Genomic DNA, 17,341 nt, shown 5'->3' on the forward strand with positions numbered 1-17,341 from the left:
GAGCCCTAGGGCAGTGTCTGTATTTTGTTTTGTGACTTGGATTTCAGAAGAAGAAACTGAAGCTAACACCACATCTTCTTCCCAAAGCAGAAAGACTTGTCAGGGTCAAGGCCAATGGGTCAACCATAGACTTTGTGCCAGGGTCACCTCTACCTGCTACCAACACTGAGAATCACCTGGCGGCCCATTCCCCGCTAGTCTGAATTCCTCTCCGGCTACCCTGGCACCCAGCCTTGCACAGTCTCCTTGTCTGTGTGGGGGATGCTCCCTCCCTGGCAGCTCTGGTCCCTACGTGTTCTTCCCCATGGCCAGTCACTCTGTCCACAGCTCCCAGGCCCCCTCCACACCTAGACACTACGACCTTCTGCTTGCTTGAGCTCCAGGTAGCTGAGGAACCAAAACCAAGCTGAGGTAGAATTCTTTCCAGAAACAAGAATCTCCAAGCCATTTATAGCACTTTGCACCCCCTCCCCACTGTAAATGAACCTCAAAGAGGAAATGACAAAGTGTCATTTGTTTGTGTTTGGTTGCTGGCTGGGTTACTCGTTGCTGACATCAGGAAGACGACTCTGAGGTGAGACCTGCATCCAAACCAGTGTCCCTCCTTAGCTGGGTTACCATCGTGTGTCACAGTCACCAAACTGACCGGAATAAAAGGTTCCAGCTGCCTCAGCACTTGCTGTGGAGATGGGGTAAGGGAGTGCAGGGGAACACCCTGCATGTTAGCTATTTGATAGGAACCCCGGGCGGCATGTGATGCCCTCGAGAGCACAGAGACAGGGGGCAGACTCCCCATTTTTAATAGACGTGGTCTGGCAAGCAAAAATCTTTCCAAGGACTGAGTCCCTGTGTAGAAATGATGCTGTGACTGATGAGAGAAAAATGAACCAGCTGCAGAGCTGAAGCAAGATGGCGCCGTGGCTTCTGACCATTCAGGGTACTCCAGTGTGAGCTGGGACAAGGTCATTCTAGTCCTGCCACTGGGGTATCCTGATGAAGATGACCCTGTCTGCTGGTCTTAGAGGGAAGGCTCACACGGGACACAGGAGGTTGCTCTGAGCTGAGTCGGCTCCACTCAGCGGCAGGGCTTTGGCCAGCAGCAAGCATGGTTTTGGCCACAGGAAGGAAGCCCAGTGGGGTGGAAGGAGCTGAAGACAAGTGAAGTGGGCAGGCTTGGCGCGCTCTTCCAACGTGGCTCTTCATCAACAGCTCCCTCCTGCACCCTCCCCTCACTGTCCATTTGTGCACAGCTGTACTACAACCATGGCTGTGACCAGGCTTGTAGCGTCTCAAGAGCAGGGGGGAGCCTGGCCTGTTCTCTGGAGGCCTCACGTGAATAAGCAGGAAACTCCCAGGGTCTCGGGCCCCTCTCCTGGGCAGTCTGCAGACTCGGGCACCAGCTTCATTAGGGACAGCATTGAGCTTCCTCACATGCTGAAGAGGACCTGTTGGTGACTGCGTAAAACAAGCAACAGCAGTTACAGTGGGTGCTTCACCACACCTTCTGCAGGGGTTCACAGTGGGTGCTTCACCACACCTTCTGCAGAGGTTCACTGCGGGTGCTTCACCACACCTTCTGCAGGGGTTCACTGCGGGTGCTTCACCACACCTTCTGCAGGGGTTCACAGTGGGTGCTTCACCACACCTTCTGCAGGGGTTCACTGGGTATAGCATCTTTTCTGGAAGGGTCCTAGGCCTGGAGGGCAGCACGTCCTTGCACATGCAGGTTCGGGTTTGTACCTGCAGCCGTGCGGCATCCAGCACGGCCTGCATATTCTCAGGCCTCTGCAAAGGTGGCTTCTCAGGCTCTGCCCACTGCATCAGCCCTGAGGATCTGGCTAGCCAGCCTTCTCTCTGTCCACTTGCTGTGAGTCCCAGGGAAGAAATAACCCAGGAGCAGACACAGCGGAAGGGCGGGGGTTCACTGCTCAGTCCTCACCACCTCAGGGCTCCGAGGCCAGCGGAGCCGCCCAAGCTGTGGCTACCTCCTGCTCGACACTGTTTCTTCTGGCCTTACCCATCCGGCCATGGCTTGGGTTGTTGTTGTAGATGGACAGAGGAAGAGAAAGGGAGGAGAGGAGGAGACAGATTTAAAAGACGTAACTACCTCCGAGACCCTGCCCATCTACACAGCTCCAGGGCACAGGCAGCTTTCTGGCCTCCAGCTGACTTTGGCACCTTGGCATAGCTGTTCTTGGAGAACCTCAGAGGAAAGCCAAGGCTCAGGAGATGAAGCCGCATGCTAGGTATTACTCAGTGAACAGTGGCTAAGCCAGGGTCATCCCCACTCCGCAGATGGTATTTCTAGTGCTACCATTCCATGGCAACGAGTGACACTTCTTCCCCATGGACTTAGCCCAGTCCAGATATCATTGGCTACCACTTTTCCATCGCCTTCCCCTTCCACTATGCCATGCCCACATCTGCCCCAAAGGACTGGCTTCTGTCCTCTGGGACCACCCAGATGGACCCTGAGACCTCACTGATAACTGACATGGCACTCACTGGTTGGCTTGGAAAAGGCCACGGTGAGCCTCTGTGCTTTCGGAGCCAGGAGGTGAGACTCGGTCTACACAAGAGTCCTGTACAGCACAAGTACCACCAGGGCTATTCTGGCAGCGGGGACAGCGAATGGTTCAATGTAATGCGGCAGTTTGGGGCAGCAGGTTGGCACTGTGTGAAGGGGTACTGAGGCTCAGAGTGCCCACACTGAGGTCACAGCATAGAGGCTCACGTACAGGGACTGTTGCCAGGGGCTCTGGTGTTGCTGGCGCTGCTCTCAAAGGAAGAGTGGAAGTTGTGAATGGTTTCCTGTAGAATCTGCCTCTCACGCCCCTGTGGACAGAACAGAAACACAGAAAGTCCTGTTAGATTTGCGGCCATCCATTCAACTGACTGTGGTTGAGGCTCACTGCACTCTTAAAAAACCATGGGTGTTCTGAGGGGAGCAACTACCTCATTGCCAGAGTCAAGTTCAGGACTGAGTCAGAAGCTCCCGGTACCCACAATGCCAGCTGCTGGTGAAGGGAGACCTCAGGGTGCAAGAGTCTCGTCCTTGGATGAGCTACAGCTGGGGTCCCACCTGGCTGGCGGGCAACTCCTCACTTGCCCAACTGCAGGAATGCAACGGGGTCCCCACAACAAAGCCCCAAGCCTCTCCCATCCATTTTGCTGTGGGAAAAGGTAGATGTGGCTGTTTCTTCAGCCCGTAGAAGAGCCCCAAAAAATACCAGCAATAGACACACACACAAGTTAAACATGGATTAAAACCCAACAGCCTAGGTTCAAATCCCACCTGTCCCTTTTGCCTCTCCACCTCTCTGGGCCTCCCTTTCCTCGTCTGTAGGTGGGACAAGGTGCGTAGCAGCTCAGCAGGTAGGACCTTCATGAAACTCTGCATGGGCAGCAGGTAGGTCCTGACCAGGGGACAGCATAGTCAGACTGTATGTTCTAAATTATGAATAGAAGTGATCAAAGCTTAAAGCAAGTTAGAAGTGTACCATCAGCTGGGCCTGTTGGCACACCCTTTCATCCCAGCACTCAGGATGTTGAGGCAAGCAGATCTTTTGTGAGTTCAAGGGCAATCTGATCTACAGAGCAAATTCTAGGATAGTCAGGGCTAATTAGTATGCCCATCTAAAAAGGGGGTGGGCAGTTATCTTTGGAAGATTGTTCTTTATGACAGAAAGCGCCCATGCAGAAAGGCCAGAGCTCAAAGGTTCTTTTCTTTCATTTTATAAACTTGCACCAGCTAGAGGAGTCTCCCTCCGGACCTTCTGATGTGCCTGAACATCCCCAGAAAGAAAAAGCAAATGACTGTCACATGCAGGAAATAGCTCTGATCCATCTAGTAGCTCAGGAAATGTAAATTAAAACCAAAGGTATGTTTGGGCCTACAAACACGTAATGACTAGAAATCAAATCAAAGGGGCCGTGGAGGTGGTTCAATGGGTTAACACACTTCCCCCTAAACCCCAGGATCCAAGTTCAGTCTACAGTGCCCACTTGGTGCAAGTTGAGATTGAGTCCTGCAAGTTGTCCTCTGACCTCCACATGTACTCTGTAACATGGATACACACACACACACACACACACACACACACACACACACACACACACACCCACCCACCCACCACTAGTGTTCACTGCTGACGAGATTTCCAGGGAATGGGAACTCACACAGCTAGCAGGACATCCATGGTACTTTCTGGAAAGAAATTCAGGGTGACACCTATGTACTGTGGCCTGGCTCTTAGAGTTGACTTCTATGCTGAGGACATTGGGAAGCCTTCATATGGAGCTGTCTGCTGTGTCCACCAGTGGGTCGCCATGTACCCGCAAGCAGGGATTTAGAAAACGATTTTAGCACACCTATGTAAACGTACATCAGTAAGAACTCTGCAGGGCGCAGTAACACAAGCCTGTCATCCTAGCGCTTAGCGGGCTGAGGCAGGAGGACTCTGAATACAGCAAGGTTCCATCTAAAAATAACCTCAGGAGACATGGGGTAACCATGTAGATTTCATGCTTAACAACGAAAATCAGATCCAAATTTATCTCGGCTCTTTTTTAGTTTCTGTTTTTGTTTTTTTAAGAGCCGCTGGGCACAGGACACTGCAGAGTAATTTGCCCCAACGTGAACAGCGTTGGCTTCCAAGAGAGGAGGACATGATTTCTTATAAAACTCCTTAATCATTTTTATACTGTACGAACTTAGTTTAAAAAAAAAATCACAAAAAGAGGGAAGACAACAAAGCAAAGGCCTAGCACCGAGGGAGGGAGGAGGGCGGTGATGGCTTCTGCTGAGCCTTCGTAGCACGCAGCCCACTGGGGATGGGAGGGCCTAGCAGTGGTGCTCACGCTCATCTGGAGGCCTGGCTGGCAGACAGGCTCTACGGCTCTTTACTAAACGGTTTAGGCCGACCACAGACATGTAACGTGCACTCCTTGCCCAAGGCTGGCTTGAACTTGTTAAGCGGGTAAGGATGACTCAATTCCCGATTTTGCTTTTCCTGGACAAGGCTCTCCACTATCTCAGGTTGGCCTTGGACTTGCTTTCTAGGTGAGGACGGCCTTGACCTCTTGACCCTCCTGCCTCCTGGTCCTGGGTGTTGGGCAGGAGTGCAGGCCTGCACCGCCATAGGTACTGTCTTACGCAGTCCTGAGAACGCAGGACTTCGAGACTGCTAGGTGAACATTCTATCAACGGAGTCTTATCCTTGCCCTCACTTGAAAACAAAAAGATCTACGTTACAACGCTGGAGCACTTCTTAGAGTCAGATGTGTATTTTCCATCAGGACACATAACAGAAAGAACCCCTTCCTCCCTGCAAAGCCTGCTCATGATCCCACTGCAGTGTAGTTTTAAAAAGTGCTTCTCCAGGGCCTAGAAAGATGGCTCAGCATTTAGAGCATGAGCTTCTTCCCCAGAGGACACTGGCTGGACTCCCAGCACCTGTCTGTATGGGGCTTAAAACCTTAACTCCAGTCTCGGAGTCTGATGCCATCTTCTGGTCTACTTGGGTACTGCAGGCATGTGGTATACAAGCATGCATACAGGCCACCCATGTGCATAAAAAATTAATTGAAAAATAATAAAGTGCCTGTCTAGACCTACTTAGCTGATTCTCTACCTCTTCACCATGCTGTGGACCCAGACAGCAAGAAGCAAGGGCCTCTCACTGGCATCTCAGAGATGCAGCCTTCAGTGTGTGTCCTCCTTCTGAGCTAAGTGTCAAAAGGAGTCAATCAAAAGAAGTCAGTGCTCAGGCTCAGTGAGGAGCTGGAGTCCCCAAACAGGGCCAGGCAGAGCCCGCCCTGAGTAGCCAGGTCCAGGGGTGCAGGCTGGGATCTGAGAGCTGCATCTGGCCTAGGATTTATGCTCTATTCAATCTGTCACGCTAAGAAGCAGAGCAGGAAGTGCAGCTGAAGGTTTTTGTTATATTAAATTTCTCCCCATCACAACTTCCTCTAAGACACGGTTGCGCTGCCCCTTACCCATGGACTGTACCTGGACAACTTCTCCCCGGAGTGACTCGGGTAGATTGCCTGGCCTGTCGGGTGCGGGCGTCTCAGGGGAAGGACACAGGTGCCCTCAGCTCAGCATCTCAGGTACTCGGGGGCTTCTCCCCACAGACGCTCCAGGGAGCATGGCCTAGCTGACCCACCCTGCTGCTTGTGAGGAGCCACGCTCAGGACAGAGTACAGGGCCTGTGCTAAGCAGGGGCAGGAGGCAGCCAACCTGGTAGAGAACAGAAGGTTCTATTCTGCAGTGGTGGGAAATGCCCTTGGGGTGTCTGTGGCTGTCTCGTCATCTATTCTGCTGAGGACAGTCACCTCTACGGAGGACACACACCTTTCTATTTGTCTCCCTGGGCCAGGGAGTCCAGAGCTTTGCAGGGTAGAGGAGGTCACAGTGGCTCTATCCACCTCCCATGCCAGCTCCTGTGGTGCTGGCTCCCTGCCTCTCCTTACCATCCCCGTTCAGAATGTTCTCTGGTTCTCTTCCTGAACTGGTCTAAGCTGGCTTTCCTGTCATCCTTTCTTTAGCCTCATGTCTGCTCTCAAGGCTGGTAGGGAAGTAGAACCTCCAATCCACAGCCCTAACATTCTTTGATCTTTTTCAAGATCCTGCCCTCCCTCGCCTGGGTCATTCCACTGTCCCAGCCTTCGCCAGTGCCCTCTGGCATCTGCCATGCTGCTTTACATGGCCTAGTCTGTCCCTGTCTCCGGCTCTTTTACCCAGTGCCTTATCCAGGTCTCCCCTCCTCCGGCACATCCTTGGTTAGGCCTCTGCAGGTCCCACCTATGGAGACCCCACTCTACATAGAGGACAGGGCCTGCCATGCCTCCCTTCCCCACATGTGCATGTGGATTACTGACGCTGAGACGCATGGTCACACCAAGTCTGAGTTCCAATCCAGCCTCTGCCTCTTCCTGACTATGACCTTGCATACATCCCTCTACCTCTCTGTGTGGCGTCTATGGCACAGTGCTAGTCACAGAGATGCTCAGCTCTCAGCACTCAACAACAGATTCTTTTCCATGAATAAGTCAGTGCTTCAGCCTTCTGTGAGGATTTGGTGGACTAGCCAAGGGCTTCCGTCCCCTAGCAGACACCCTTGCTAACCGTGGAGACAGGCCTCTGGCCTGTCTGCGCCTCCCCAGTCTCCACATCTGAGAGCTGAGCAGGAGCCTTGCTGGACTGGAAGTCAAGGACTGCCGCCTGCCTCTGGGCTGGGCCCCCGCCCGCCCACTGCCCAGGTAAGACACTTTCAGAGACTCACAGCACAGACCAGGACAATGCCAGCCATGCAGTGCCTGGTGCTCTCACTCACCCATGAATGGTCACCTAACAGAAGCGACAGAAGCCATTGGCCCAGACCTGGTAATATAACAGAGGGGAGCAAGAGGCCAGAAGCCCTGGGTTCAGCTCCTGCCTTAGATGCCCAACATGGAAGCCAGACAGGATCAAGTCTAGGAGTCTCTACTCCCTTCCATGCCAGGCGGCTGCACAGACTCTGCCCTTATCAGGGCTGAGTAAGACATGTTTGCTGAGTGACTTGCAGATGATAAAAGGCAGCATAAATACTTTTTGGCTTGGGCACTGTTCATCTGTTCACTGTTACAGAACACAGTCCCCAGGGCAGAAAAGAAACCAGAAGCCTGGCCATGCTCCTGCCTCACCTCGCATAGTGCAGCACAACCAGGGAACAGTCAAACCATGAAGAAAAAGGCAGAGTGTCTATACAGCCCTGACACCATGCTACTGCTCTACAAGTGGGAAGCTGCGAGGAGGGATGGAGAAAAACAGCAGGCAAGCAAACATCCCAGCTGCCGAGCCAAGCGTTTGACGGGGAAGGGGCAAAAAGACGGGGGTCTGAGCGGCCTGCCAGCAGCCAGTATTTGTGTGTGTGCACCTTGGAGAGGGGGCACTGCTGGCATTCACTTTTAAAGGTGATGAAATATAACACCATGTATCGATGTGGGACATAGGGCACATAATGGCATCTGACAGCCTCAGGTGTCTCTGCTAGGCACTGCAGCTCTGTGGACAGGACACGGAGGCCCAGAGAGGGAACAGCCTGCCCTGAGACTCCTCCCACACCCAGTCTTGATCCCAGGGCTCTCACCCCACAGTGTTGCCAGAGGCAACCCCATTCCTAGGGTTGAAGCCACCCGAGGAGTATGTATCAGACTGGAAGAGCTGCAACCTCGTGCAGAGAGGCACCAGCAAAGGAAACAGGCAGGGTGCGGAGGCAATGGCCTCTCAGTCACCAAGAGTGTGTAAGCAGGCCAAGTCTGCCATCTGCCGGAGGAGACTAAGAGGGACCATCATGAGGCTCCTGGTGACCTTCAGCGTGTGAACAAGGTAGGGGGAGGCTGGAACACAGTACCTTGCCCGCATTCAGCTCAGAGATGGCCGCCAGAATCTGCTGCCGGGAACCATCCGTCTTAATCCCCAGCTCCTGCAGGTCACCGTCGGTGAGTGTGAGGAAAGCTTCCATGTCCACCTGGGGAGAAGGGGACTTGTCACTGTCTAGGGACACTGTTCCTTACTGCACATAGGCCATGCAGAGGGGTCACTGAGGCTTCTAGGTGAACCCACTATGACTTCCAAGTCTGGCCTGACACTTCAAGACTAATGCTACACAGCCTAGCCCTGTGCCTTCCAACAGAGGCATTGTGGGAAGGTTTAAAATGAACAGAGGGACATCTTGGGGACAGGGATCTGAAGGACTGAATGTTCTGCCCCTAGGAAGGGAATTCCCATGTGATTGCATGTGGTAATAGAGTTCATAGGAGTGCTCGCTGCATGTCCCCCTGCAGGACAAGGCATGTACTGTGGAAAGACAGCCTGAGAGATAAGCAGGGGCAGAAGAGGAGAGAAGGGCCATGGAGAGCCGAGGCAGAGACACCAGCAGAGACATGCACAACTGTACCCCTTGTCCTTGCAGGTGACACGCTGCCGGCCCTATTGGCCTGTCTATGTGTTGAGAAGAAATGACCCTGCTCTAGGAGACAGGCTAATAGGCTTCCCATCCCAGGAAGTTGGGGCTAGGAGACTGTCAAAGTGGCCCAGATGAAGACACCCACCACCCTGCATGTGGACAGCAACAGCCTGAAACCCATCGGGGCAGGAACAGGCTCCCACCCCCAACAAAGCCAGTCCTATCCACTTGGCCCTGCACACACAGTGTGGGTGTGATGGATGGAGCTTCAGGGCCACACAGCTCACGAAATAGAAGCGAGGTACACTCTGAGACACGTTCTGTGGACACCTCAAAGAAGAGTAGGCAGCAGCCAGGAATCAGGAAACGGCTCTTGGAAACGAGGAAAGCTCTGTGGAAGTTTCAAAGGCCAAGGAGACAGATAGGACACGATAGGAAGAACACTGAGGAGGAAGGCTGGGCACACATCTGTCTCTACAGCTCTCCCTGTGTCCCCAGCTTGGAGCAGATGATGAATGACAGCAGCTCTTATGTGCCAAGCTGTCACTAGAGAAGCTTAAACCAGTGACCACAGCCCAGGGATAGGGGCCGCAGGGCATGTTATTTGGTAAATACAGTGAATGTTTAAATGTTAGTGGTATATAACACACTTGCTCTACAGTCCCCCAAAGCAGCCGTGTTTACAGTATATAATTAAATCAGTGCACTTGGTGCCAGAACACCCCTTTTGAGGGCAGAGTCTCAGACGTATCCCAGGATAACCTTGAACTTCCTCAGGCCTCAGCCTCCTGAGCGCCCAGATTGTGTGCACAGCCACACCTGTTTTGAGCAGTGTTGGGAATTGAACCTAGGACTTGGGACATGCTAGGTAATTGTCTGTTACCAGAACTACCTCCAATCCTCAGCCCCAGCCCAGTTTTAGGACATTTTCATCCCTTCCAAGGAAAGCCAATGGCAACTGTTCTGAATTTAGCCCCAGCATCTCTCTGTTTTACACAGGTCCCAAATAGTCTCCCTTCTGTAGTCCAGGATGACCTGGGACCTACAGCAATCCTCCTGCCTCAGGGGTCTGAGTGCTGAGATGACAGGAAGAAGCCAGCGTGCCCAGCTGAAATGCGATTTTTGACTAGTATAGGACAGGAACCCTGATGACCACTGACACTGTTCCCAGACACTTTGAAAACTCAGGTGCACGTGTGGCTTGTCTGCGCCCATGCAACAGAACTGTTTACAATACAAAGACGTGCTCACAGCTACAGACTTCAGAACAAGGGCGAACTCTCAGGCCCTGTGCCACTGGGAGGAACTCAGATGCAGATGGACGGGTGGACTGACGGATATTATATGTGAAAGCCCTTGCTTTAATGGTAAATCTTAGCTGACACCCTGGAACAACCTTCTTACCTCTTGCTCCTCGAAGATGGGCTGGTATTTCTCAAGTGATAACTTCTTAAGGATTCCAGTCAGCTCATCTTCATGAGAAAGAGATGGGGATTTTTTAAAAAATGCATTTTGGCTTTGGTAAAACATAGAAAGAGTGGGTGGGTGGGTGGATCCCACACTTCTCTAAGATGTAGTTATCTAGTAAGAGTCTCCCAAGAAACCCCAGGCCAGAAATAGACATCGGCTGACCCCCCACCACCACCAGTGGCTGAGGCTAGGTGTGCTCAGCCATGTTCTTCCCCTAGGGCAGGCCCTCAGCTTGCCAGAAAGCCCAGATCAGTCTGAAGAGAGCAGAGTGGCCTGGGCTGACAGTCCTGGGGCTGCAGGCAGTAGATTCTGGAAGTTCCAGCTACTGGGAATAAAACCTGCCTGCCCAAGAATGTACATTCAATGCCACGGCTAAGGCCAGAAGTCCTCAGTCAGTCAGAGAATGGCACCAGAGCAGGCAGGCACTGCAGATGAGGCTCAAATGCATGGAGCCATGGCCTCCCCAGTGCAGAAGTAGCAGAGCCAGGAGGACCCAGATCAGGGTATGGAGTGGGCATCTGAACAGGTAGGACAAGGAGAGGACGCAGAGCAGTGTCTGGGACTAGAAGAAATGCAAGGACATGCTCAACAGGGACTTACCAGACAGAGGCTGACAGCCAAAGAGAAAGGAGAGAGCAGGGCAGATGGAGGACAAGGAATGAGATGCGGATCCTCAGAGATGGTCAGGCTATTCCCTGAGACATGAGACTATAAATGAAGGAACAGCCGGGCATGAGGCGGCATGCGGGGAGTGTGCAAAGGTCCTGAGGTGGCGAGTACATTCTAAGAAGATCGTGGAGACCGGGTTTCTTCTTTTACTCTCAGCAGTGAGGACCAGTGTGGCTACTGCATGCTAACAGTTCACAAGTAGCCAGGTCCCTGTGACCTGGACCCTGGGGGAGTTTTGCTTAGACCCATTGAAGAGCAATAAGGTTAGTGTTCCCTCTGCTAGGTGGCAAAGCCAGCAAAGACGAAGGAAGCCCAAAGCTGCTGCTAGTACCAAAGCCCTGCCAAGGTCTGCAGAAGACATTTCTGAGGGCTGGATCCACACACACCTGAAGCCTGACCCGAGCATCCGCCTTATGAGCCAATTAATTTCTTTTCTTAAGCTGGTTTGAACACAGCCTCCTTCCTCAGCACTGTGAGGACGCCGACCTGTGCACTGCACAGGGAGCGGGAGCAAGTGGGTTGGGAAAGGCCTTCCAGATGCCTGCCTACCAGCAGAACAGCCTACACTCAAATCCCACTTGTGTGCTTATGTCCAGGGAAGGAAGAGATGTGTGCCCTCGGTTGGCACGACGCTGCCAGGTCACTGTGGGGGAGGGACAGGCGTGGATTTGGGACCCCTGGGGACTCACCCTCATCGGTGATGGTGCCACTGCTAGAGCCCCCACTGCTCTTAGATTGCCGGTGGGACGAGGAGGAAGACACTGAGGACTCCGCAGTGTGGCCTTTGGGAGAGGGGGAAGGCGTGAGGGTGGGAGAGGTGCTTTTAGAGGTAGCAGAAGTTCCAGAGGGAGGCCGTTTGCCAGGGTCCAGTTTCTGCACAGGGCATTAAAAAAAAAAGAAAATAGAAGCCATCAGTCGGTAGGACAGGGGATGAGGATGGATGCTGTATGTTGGGACATGGCGGTGCCCAGTCAACGGCACACCTAGCCAGGACTGTGATGCTGTATCACAGACTTAGACGCAGGGCAGCACGGACTGGTGGCCAGGAAGCCTGGGCTCACACTTAAACAACACTGTGCCTCCCATCTCTCCACAGAATTGAGCTTCTGGGATTTACCAGTGTTCCAGTTTTCAACCTACAGATTCTACACGTTTTACTAAATTTAAACACACTTCATTTTCATATAGTCTTACGTAAATGATATTTATAAAATGTCAAATTAAAAATTGTAATTGTTGGGGCTGGAGAGATGGCTCGGTGGTTAGGAGCACTGGCTGCTCTTCCAGAGGATCCAGGTTCAGTTCCCAGCACCCACATGGCAGCTCAGAACCATCACTAACCCTGGCGTCCCAATATTCTCTTCTGCCTTCTGGGCACCTATAAACACACGTGGTACAGATACAGATGCATGCAAAATGCTCACACACACAAAATAAAGCTAACTTTAAAAAAGTTCTAATTGTCTACTATTGGTATAAAGAAATGCAACTGACCTCATATATTGACCTTGTGTTCTCTGAGTGACAGCCCAGCCCAGAGTCTCTTATGCTGACCTTGCTAAAGTAGTTTATTAGCCATGAGTATCTGTAGAGATTCCGTTTGGTTTCCTATACGGACAGACATGCTGTCTAAGGGCAGAGCTAGGTTCCTTCCTTGGTGACACTGACTGCAGTCTCTAGCGCAGGCTGTGAGCTGTAAGCCCCTCTGTATTCCGGCATCCTGCTTCCCCATCAGGGAGTGCTTGGTCTTTGGCAACAGTGGTCCCGCTATACTTATTTCTCACCTAATTCGGGAAATCCCCTCCATAGCTGCTCTGTGTGCACCACAAACGTGCGAGGTGTCCTAGAAGGTCAGAAGAGGGCATCAGATCACCTGGGGCTGGAGTTACAGATGGCTCTGAGTCACCATGTGGGTGCTGACCTGGGTCCTCTGGGAGGACAGCCAGTGTTTTTAACCACTGAGCCATCTTTCCAGCCCCTGGATTCTGAATGTTAGACGCTTTTCCTGCATTTATTCGTTCATCTTTTATATGGTATGCCAAAGTCACTGATTTTTCTAATGCTGACTCTAACTCGCATAAGGAGCCCCTCAGTTGGAAGGGGTGTCCTTTTCACCCACCACTGGACTTGACTTGTGTGGAAGATTCCAGAGTTTAAGAGGATTATTGGGGCTACATTCTTTCTTGCAGTATCATAAAAATCCACCTTGCTCCCAATCTTAGGGGATAGAGAAACCCTATAGTGTAATACAGGGTCATTAAAACACATTAACCACCAAGCATACTACAGAACAGCTTTAATGTCAGCACTGGGGAGGCAGAGGCAGAGGCAGAAGGATCTCTGAGTTTGAGGCCAGCCTTGTCTACATAATGAGTTCCTGTCTCAAACCAACCAACCAAACCGTTTCAGTCCCAAGGGTGTATAGAACTTTAAGTGGGGAAGGAAGTGACAGACCTGAAGAGAGAACTTACCTGACTCTGTTACAGATGCTGTCACACCTCTAAGTGACTGATGAGAGTCAGCCAATCAGGATATGGAACACATGGACCAGCCCCCACCCCCATCCCCCACAACAGTCCCCAGAGTGACATTCACATAGCCCCTTTCCCAGAGGCAGCAAGAGGACAGATGCTTTTCTTAAGTGGCTATGGGATACTCACCAAGACAGGTCACACTCTAGGGCATAAAACAGACCCTGAAACACCTACAGGGGGGGAAACAGACCTACATACAGCAGAGCTGAGCTATGCCTCAGTAATAGGAAGACTCGGGAAAAGTCTCAAATGACTGAAAATTTAAAACAAAACCAGCCAACAGTGGGTCAGGAAAGAGGCTCAGATTCAGCTGCTGATGAAGGTTCGCAGCTAAGCACACGTGAGCTATAGCTCTGGGATGGAGAGAGAGGCTGAACCCTCCTTCAGAGATGAGGAGGTAGGTCCTCGCTCCCACTCACCCTTCCTGCCTTCCCATGATTGGGGTACAAGCCAGACTGGCCTCATGCATACCCCACCACAGCAGTGAGCTTCCTGCTTTAAAACAGAGGACAAAATCCAAATCTAGGAGGCTCCCGTTTTGAAAACTAATTTCTATTCTTCCTGAGGGAGCCATTGAAAAGCACTTCATGTCTTCTTACTAAGAGAGTCTGCGACGGAACGCCCATTTCAGTGTCCTCTGATTGGGGCAGTGGTTTCCAAGAGTTGCAGCTGAACCGGACTCTCTCGGGGGCAGGAACTGATTCCTTAGAACCTACCCTGAGAGTCAGGGGCAGCAGGAAGGTGTGGAGAGTTATCACTAGACCAAGCATCAGGAGACCTCGGAACTAGATCGTTCTCCACCGACTGTCTCTAGGACCTATCTTTTGGCACCTAACTTCTTTCACCAGGATATATTTGTATGTTGTTAAAGTTACCACGTGCAGCCCAGGGTGGTAACAGTTAACGGCTTACATGCCTGTCTCCAACATCAGTGACAGAAAGCTAAATGGTATTTAACGCAGTTAATGAAACCATCAGAATAGAACAGAACATTTTAGACAACAAAGGAGAAAACTATTTCAAAGCCCTCAGCTAGTAGACTCATTTTAATGAGTAGCTGGGAGTGGCCATATAGAAAATGTGAAAAGAGAAATACACTAATTATATAACTTTATATATCTTATAAAGAAAATGCATCAAGATCTCGGAGGAGTCTATAGCTGAACTCTAAAATAAACTTAATTATACAGGTCCCTCACATAAATAATTCTGAACATAACAGAAATAAACTCATGTGTTGGGGAGAAACTTCTGGAACTAAATTATAAAAGGAACTTAAATTATGAGGTTTCTCTGTGCAAGAGAGTTGGGGTAAGAAAGTTGTGGGGCCAGCAGAGGCTGTGCAGAAACGAACCATTTCTCACACGTCTGCTAAGACAGACTCAAACCTGGGGGTGGGTGGGGGTGGGTTGCTCAGTGAGCTGCGGTTTAATCCAGCAGGCTGTCCCATCCCGTGTTAACCCTCTGCTCTCTACAGAGGACAGAACGGACACACGCAAGTGTGCACCTGAGCCCGTTCCAGTGCCTCCACCCCCACCTCCCACCCCTGACCCTGGAGAAGAGGTGGGTGAACATGGGACAACAGGGGCAGAGTCAGACCTGTGCAGGAAGTTAGGCGTGGCCATGACTGCAATGCCTGTGAGGTTCCTCCCAACCCGACACCCCAGCGCTGCATGTGGGCCATGGGAGAACATTGTACAGGTGCCGCAGGCATCCTGAGAACAAGCACCTTGCTGCTGGAAGTAACATTGGAAGAGCCACTACCACTGCCCAGGAGGGAGGCTGGCAGCTCAGGTGGGCTGGAGCCGGTCGCTGGCCCCACAGGACTGGACTGCTGGCAGGGGGGCTTCTGCTCACACAGGCCAGCCGCTTTTTTCCTCTGAGCAGCGATCTGGGAGAGGACACTGTCTACGCTGCCACCTGAGGAGACAAGAGACAGGAGTGAGCATTGTGGCAAGTCCTTCCTGCCTCGTGGGGGACTGTGAGCTGTCTCAAGGTTCAGGCTTGTAAGAGTTCTACACAGGGCCCCAAAGGAGCTGCAGGAGGGCTGAGCGCCACAGTGAGAAGCAGGGCGACAAGAGCTGGCTTGTCTTCACTCCTTCAGGCCCAGCATGTGTAACTCCCTAATGCCATAGAACCTATGAGCACTGAGCTCTAGGCTTCTAACTGCACCCTAACTGCCATTTTCCCTCTCAGCTTCTCTGAGTATACTGTAACCTGGAGAGGGGTTGACTGACACATGGACACATACACATGCATGAGCAGACACACACACACACACACACACACAGGCACACACGCACACCCTTACCCCCTGGGGCTGAGCCACTGGCAGGAGGTATTCATGGAACAGATGTACCTGCCAGCGCTCCACAGGGAACCGGAAGGTGGGATGTACTGACCGGCCGGATGTGGCGATGCAGAGAGTACTGGGAGGACTGAGGCAGAAGAACTGCAAGTTCAAGGCCTGCCTGAACAGCTTAGTGATAGCCGACCACGATAAAAATCGAAAAGTGAATGAGGGGTATAACACAACAGTAGCAAGCTTGTTAGGAACAAGCTAGCCAACAGCACTAACTTCTTTCAGAGGTGGGGGCCTGTTCTATTTTTTTCTTGTTTTATTTGTTTTTGTTTTGTTTTTCAAAACAGTGTTTCTCTCTGTAGCCCTGGCTGTCCTAGAACTTGCTCTGTAGATCAGGGTGGCCTAGGACGCAGAGATCTCCCTGCCCCTGCCCCTGCCCCTGCCCCTGCCCCTGCCCCTGCCCCCCCCGTGTTGGACAGTGCTCCACCACCATCACTTCTGCCCGGCAACATTCATGTTTTTTAAAAGGCAAACAGCTGACTAAGCCTTGGAGCTCAGGCTACAGAGCTCACTGAGCAAACCTGAAGATATCTCCTGGGGGCAGCAAGATGACAAACCAAATGGTCCAAGCAATAAGAGGAGAACCAACTCCTACAAATGGTCCTCTGACCTCCACACTCAGGGCAAGTTACACATGCACCCACACAAATACTCATACATGAAATAAATTAGAAAACAGGTTTGTTTGTTTGTTTGTTTAAATTTTGGGAGACATTATTTGCATGAGCAAGAATATAGGACAGTCGTGGACAGAGCTCACTAAGAAGTGGCCACTCCAAGGGAGCTCTGAGAGTACTTAAAACCCTCCTGCCCTCACTCCATCCCCACTCCATCCCACCCTGCACAGCAGGGCTCTGAGCTGTATGAGCTCGGGGAGTCGCTGGAGCCCAGCTCCCTCCCCTGGAGCATGCTGACAAGACAACAATGTAAAGGGATTATTCTGGGACCATTGAAATGGCTCAGCCTTGGGCCTGGCAGAGTGTTCAACAAATCATTCTGACTGTATAAATATTCATAATATGCACAAAATAAAACACTGTGCAAAGTCACAGCAAGATGTTAGTGATGAGTGAGCCCTCATGGGTGAGCTTATGTCCCCCACCCCCCGCCCCTTTTGTCTTTTGGCTCATCTGGTCTTCACGTTTTCCTCCCAGACGCATGGACGCATGGACGTCTTCTGCAGTAGCTGCCATGGGTGGGGGCCCTCTCAAAGAGCCGTCTTTGTTTAGTCCTGGAGATCTTTGGGAGGACTTGTGAGTATGCCGTAGCCTAGAACCATGGGGCCCCCTGCTTTGACATTTCCTTGCCTCCAGCTTGCTGGGTAAGTCTGGGCCCATCTCTTGCCCAGTTGGAGC

The 17,341-nt window shown here is 51.8% G+C and overlaps 1 protein-coding gene across 7 annotated transcripts in view; it reads right to left on the reverse strand.

The window, feature by feature from the left end:
- Window positions 1-423: 423 nt before the first annotated feature.
- Window positions 424-17,341, reverse strand: part of Anks6 (ankyrin repeat and sterile alpha motif domain containing 6) — a 41,593-nt gene continuing 24,675 nt past the window's right edge. The window contains exons 11-18 of one of the 7 annotated variants that reach the window (XR_015619821.1): window positions 15,354-15,544; window positions 11,780-11,963; window positions 11,022-11,129; window positions 10,356-10,423; window positions 9,196-9,342; window positions 8,397-8,513; window positions 2,739-2,835; window positions 770-2,031 (exon numbers count right to left, since the gene is read on the reverse strand). Coding sequence is in view for 1 of the 7 variants with exons in the window: in NM_001015028.2 (NP_001015028.2) it covers window positions 1,982-2,031; window positions 2,739-2,835; window positions 8,397-8,513; window positions 10,356-10,423; window positions 11,780-11,963; window positions 15,354-15,544 (707 nt within the window). In the remaining 6 variants the exon portion in view is untranslated. 7 annotated transcript variants of the gene reach the window in all.

Source organism: Rattus norvegicus, chromosome 5 (genome assembly GCF_021556685.1).
Source record: "Rattus norvegicus strain SHRSP/BbbUtx chromosome 5, alternate assembly SHRSP_T2T, whole genome shotgun sequence".
NCBI classification, from domain to species: Eukaryota; Metazoa; Chordata; class Mammalia; order Rodentia; family Muridae; genus Rattus; species Rattus norvegicus.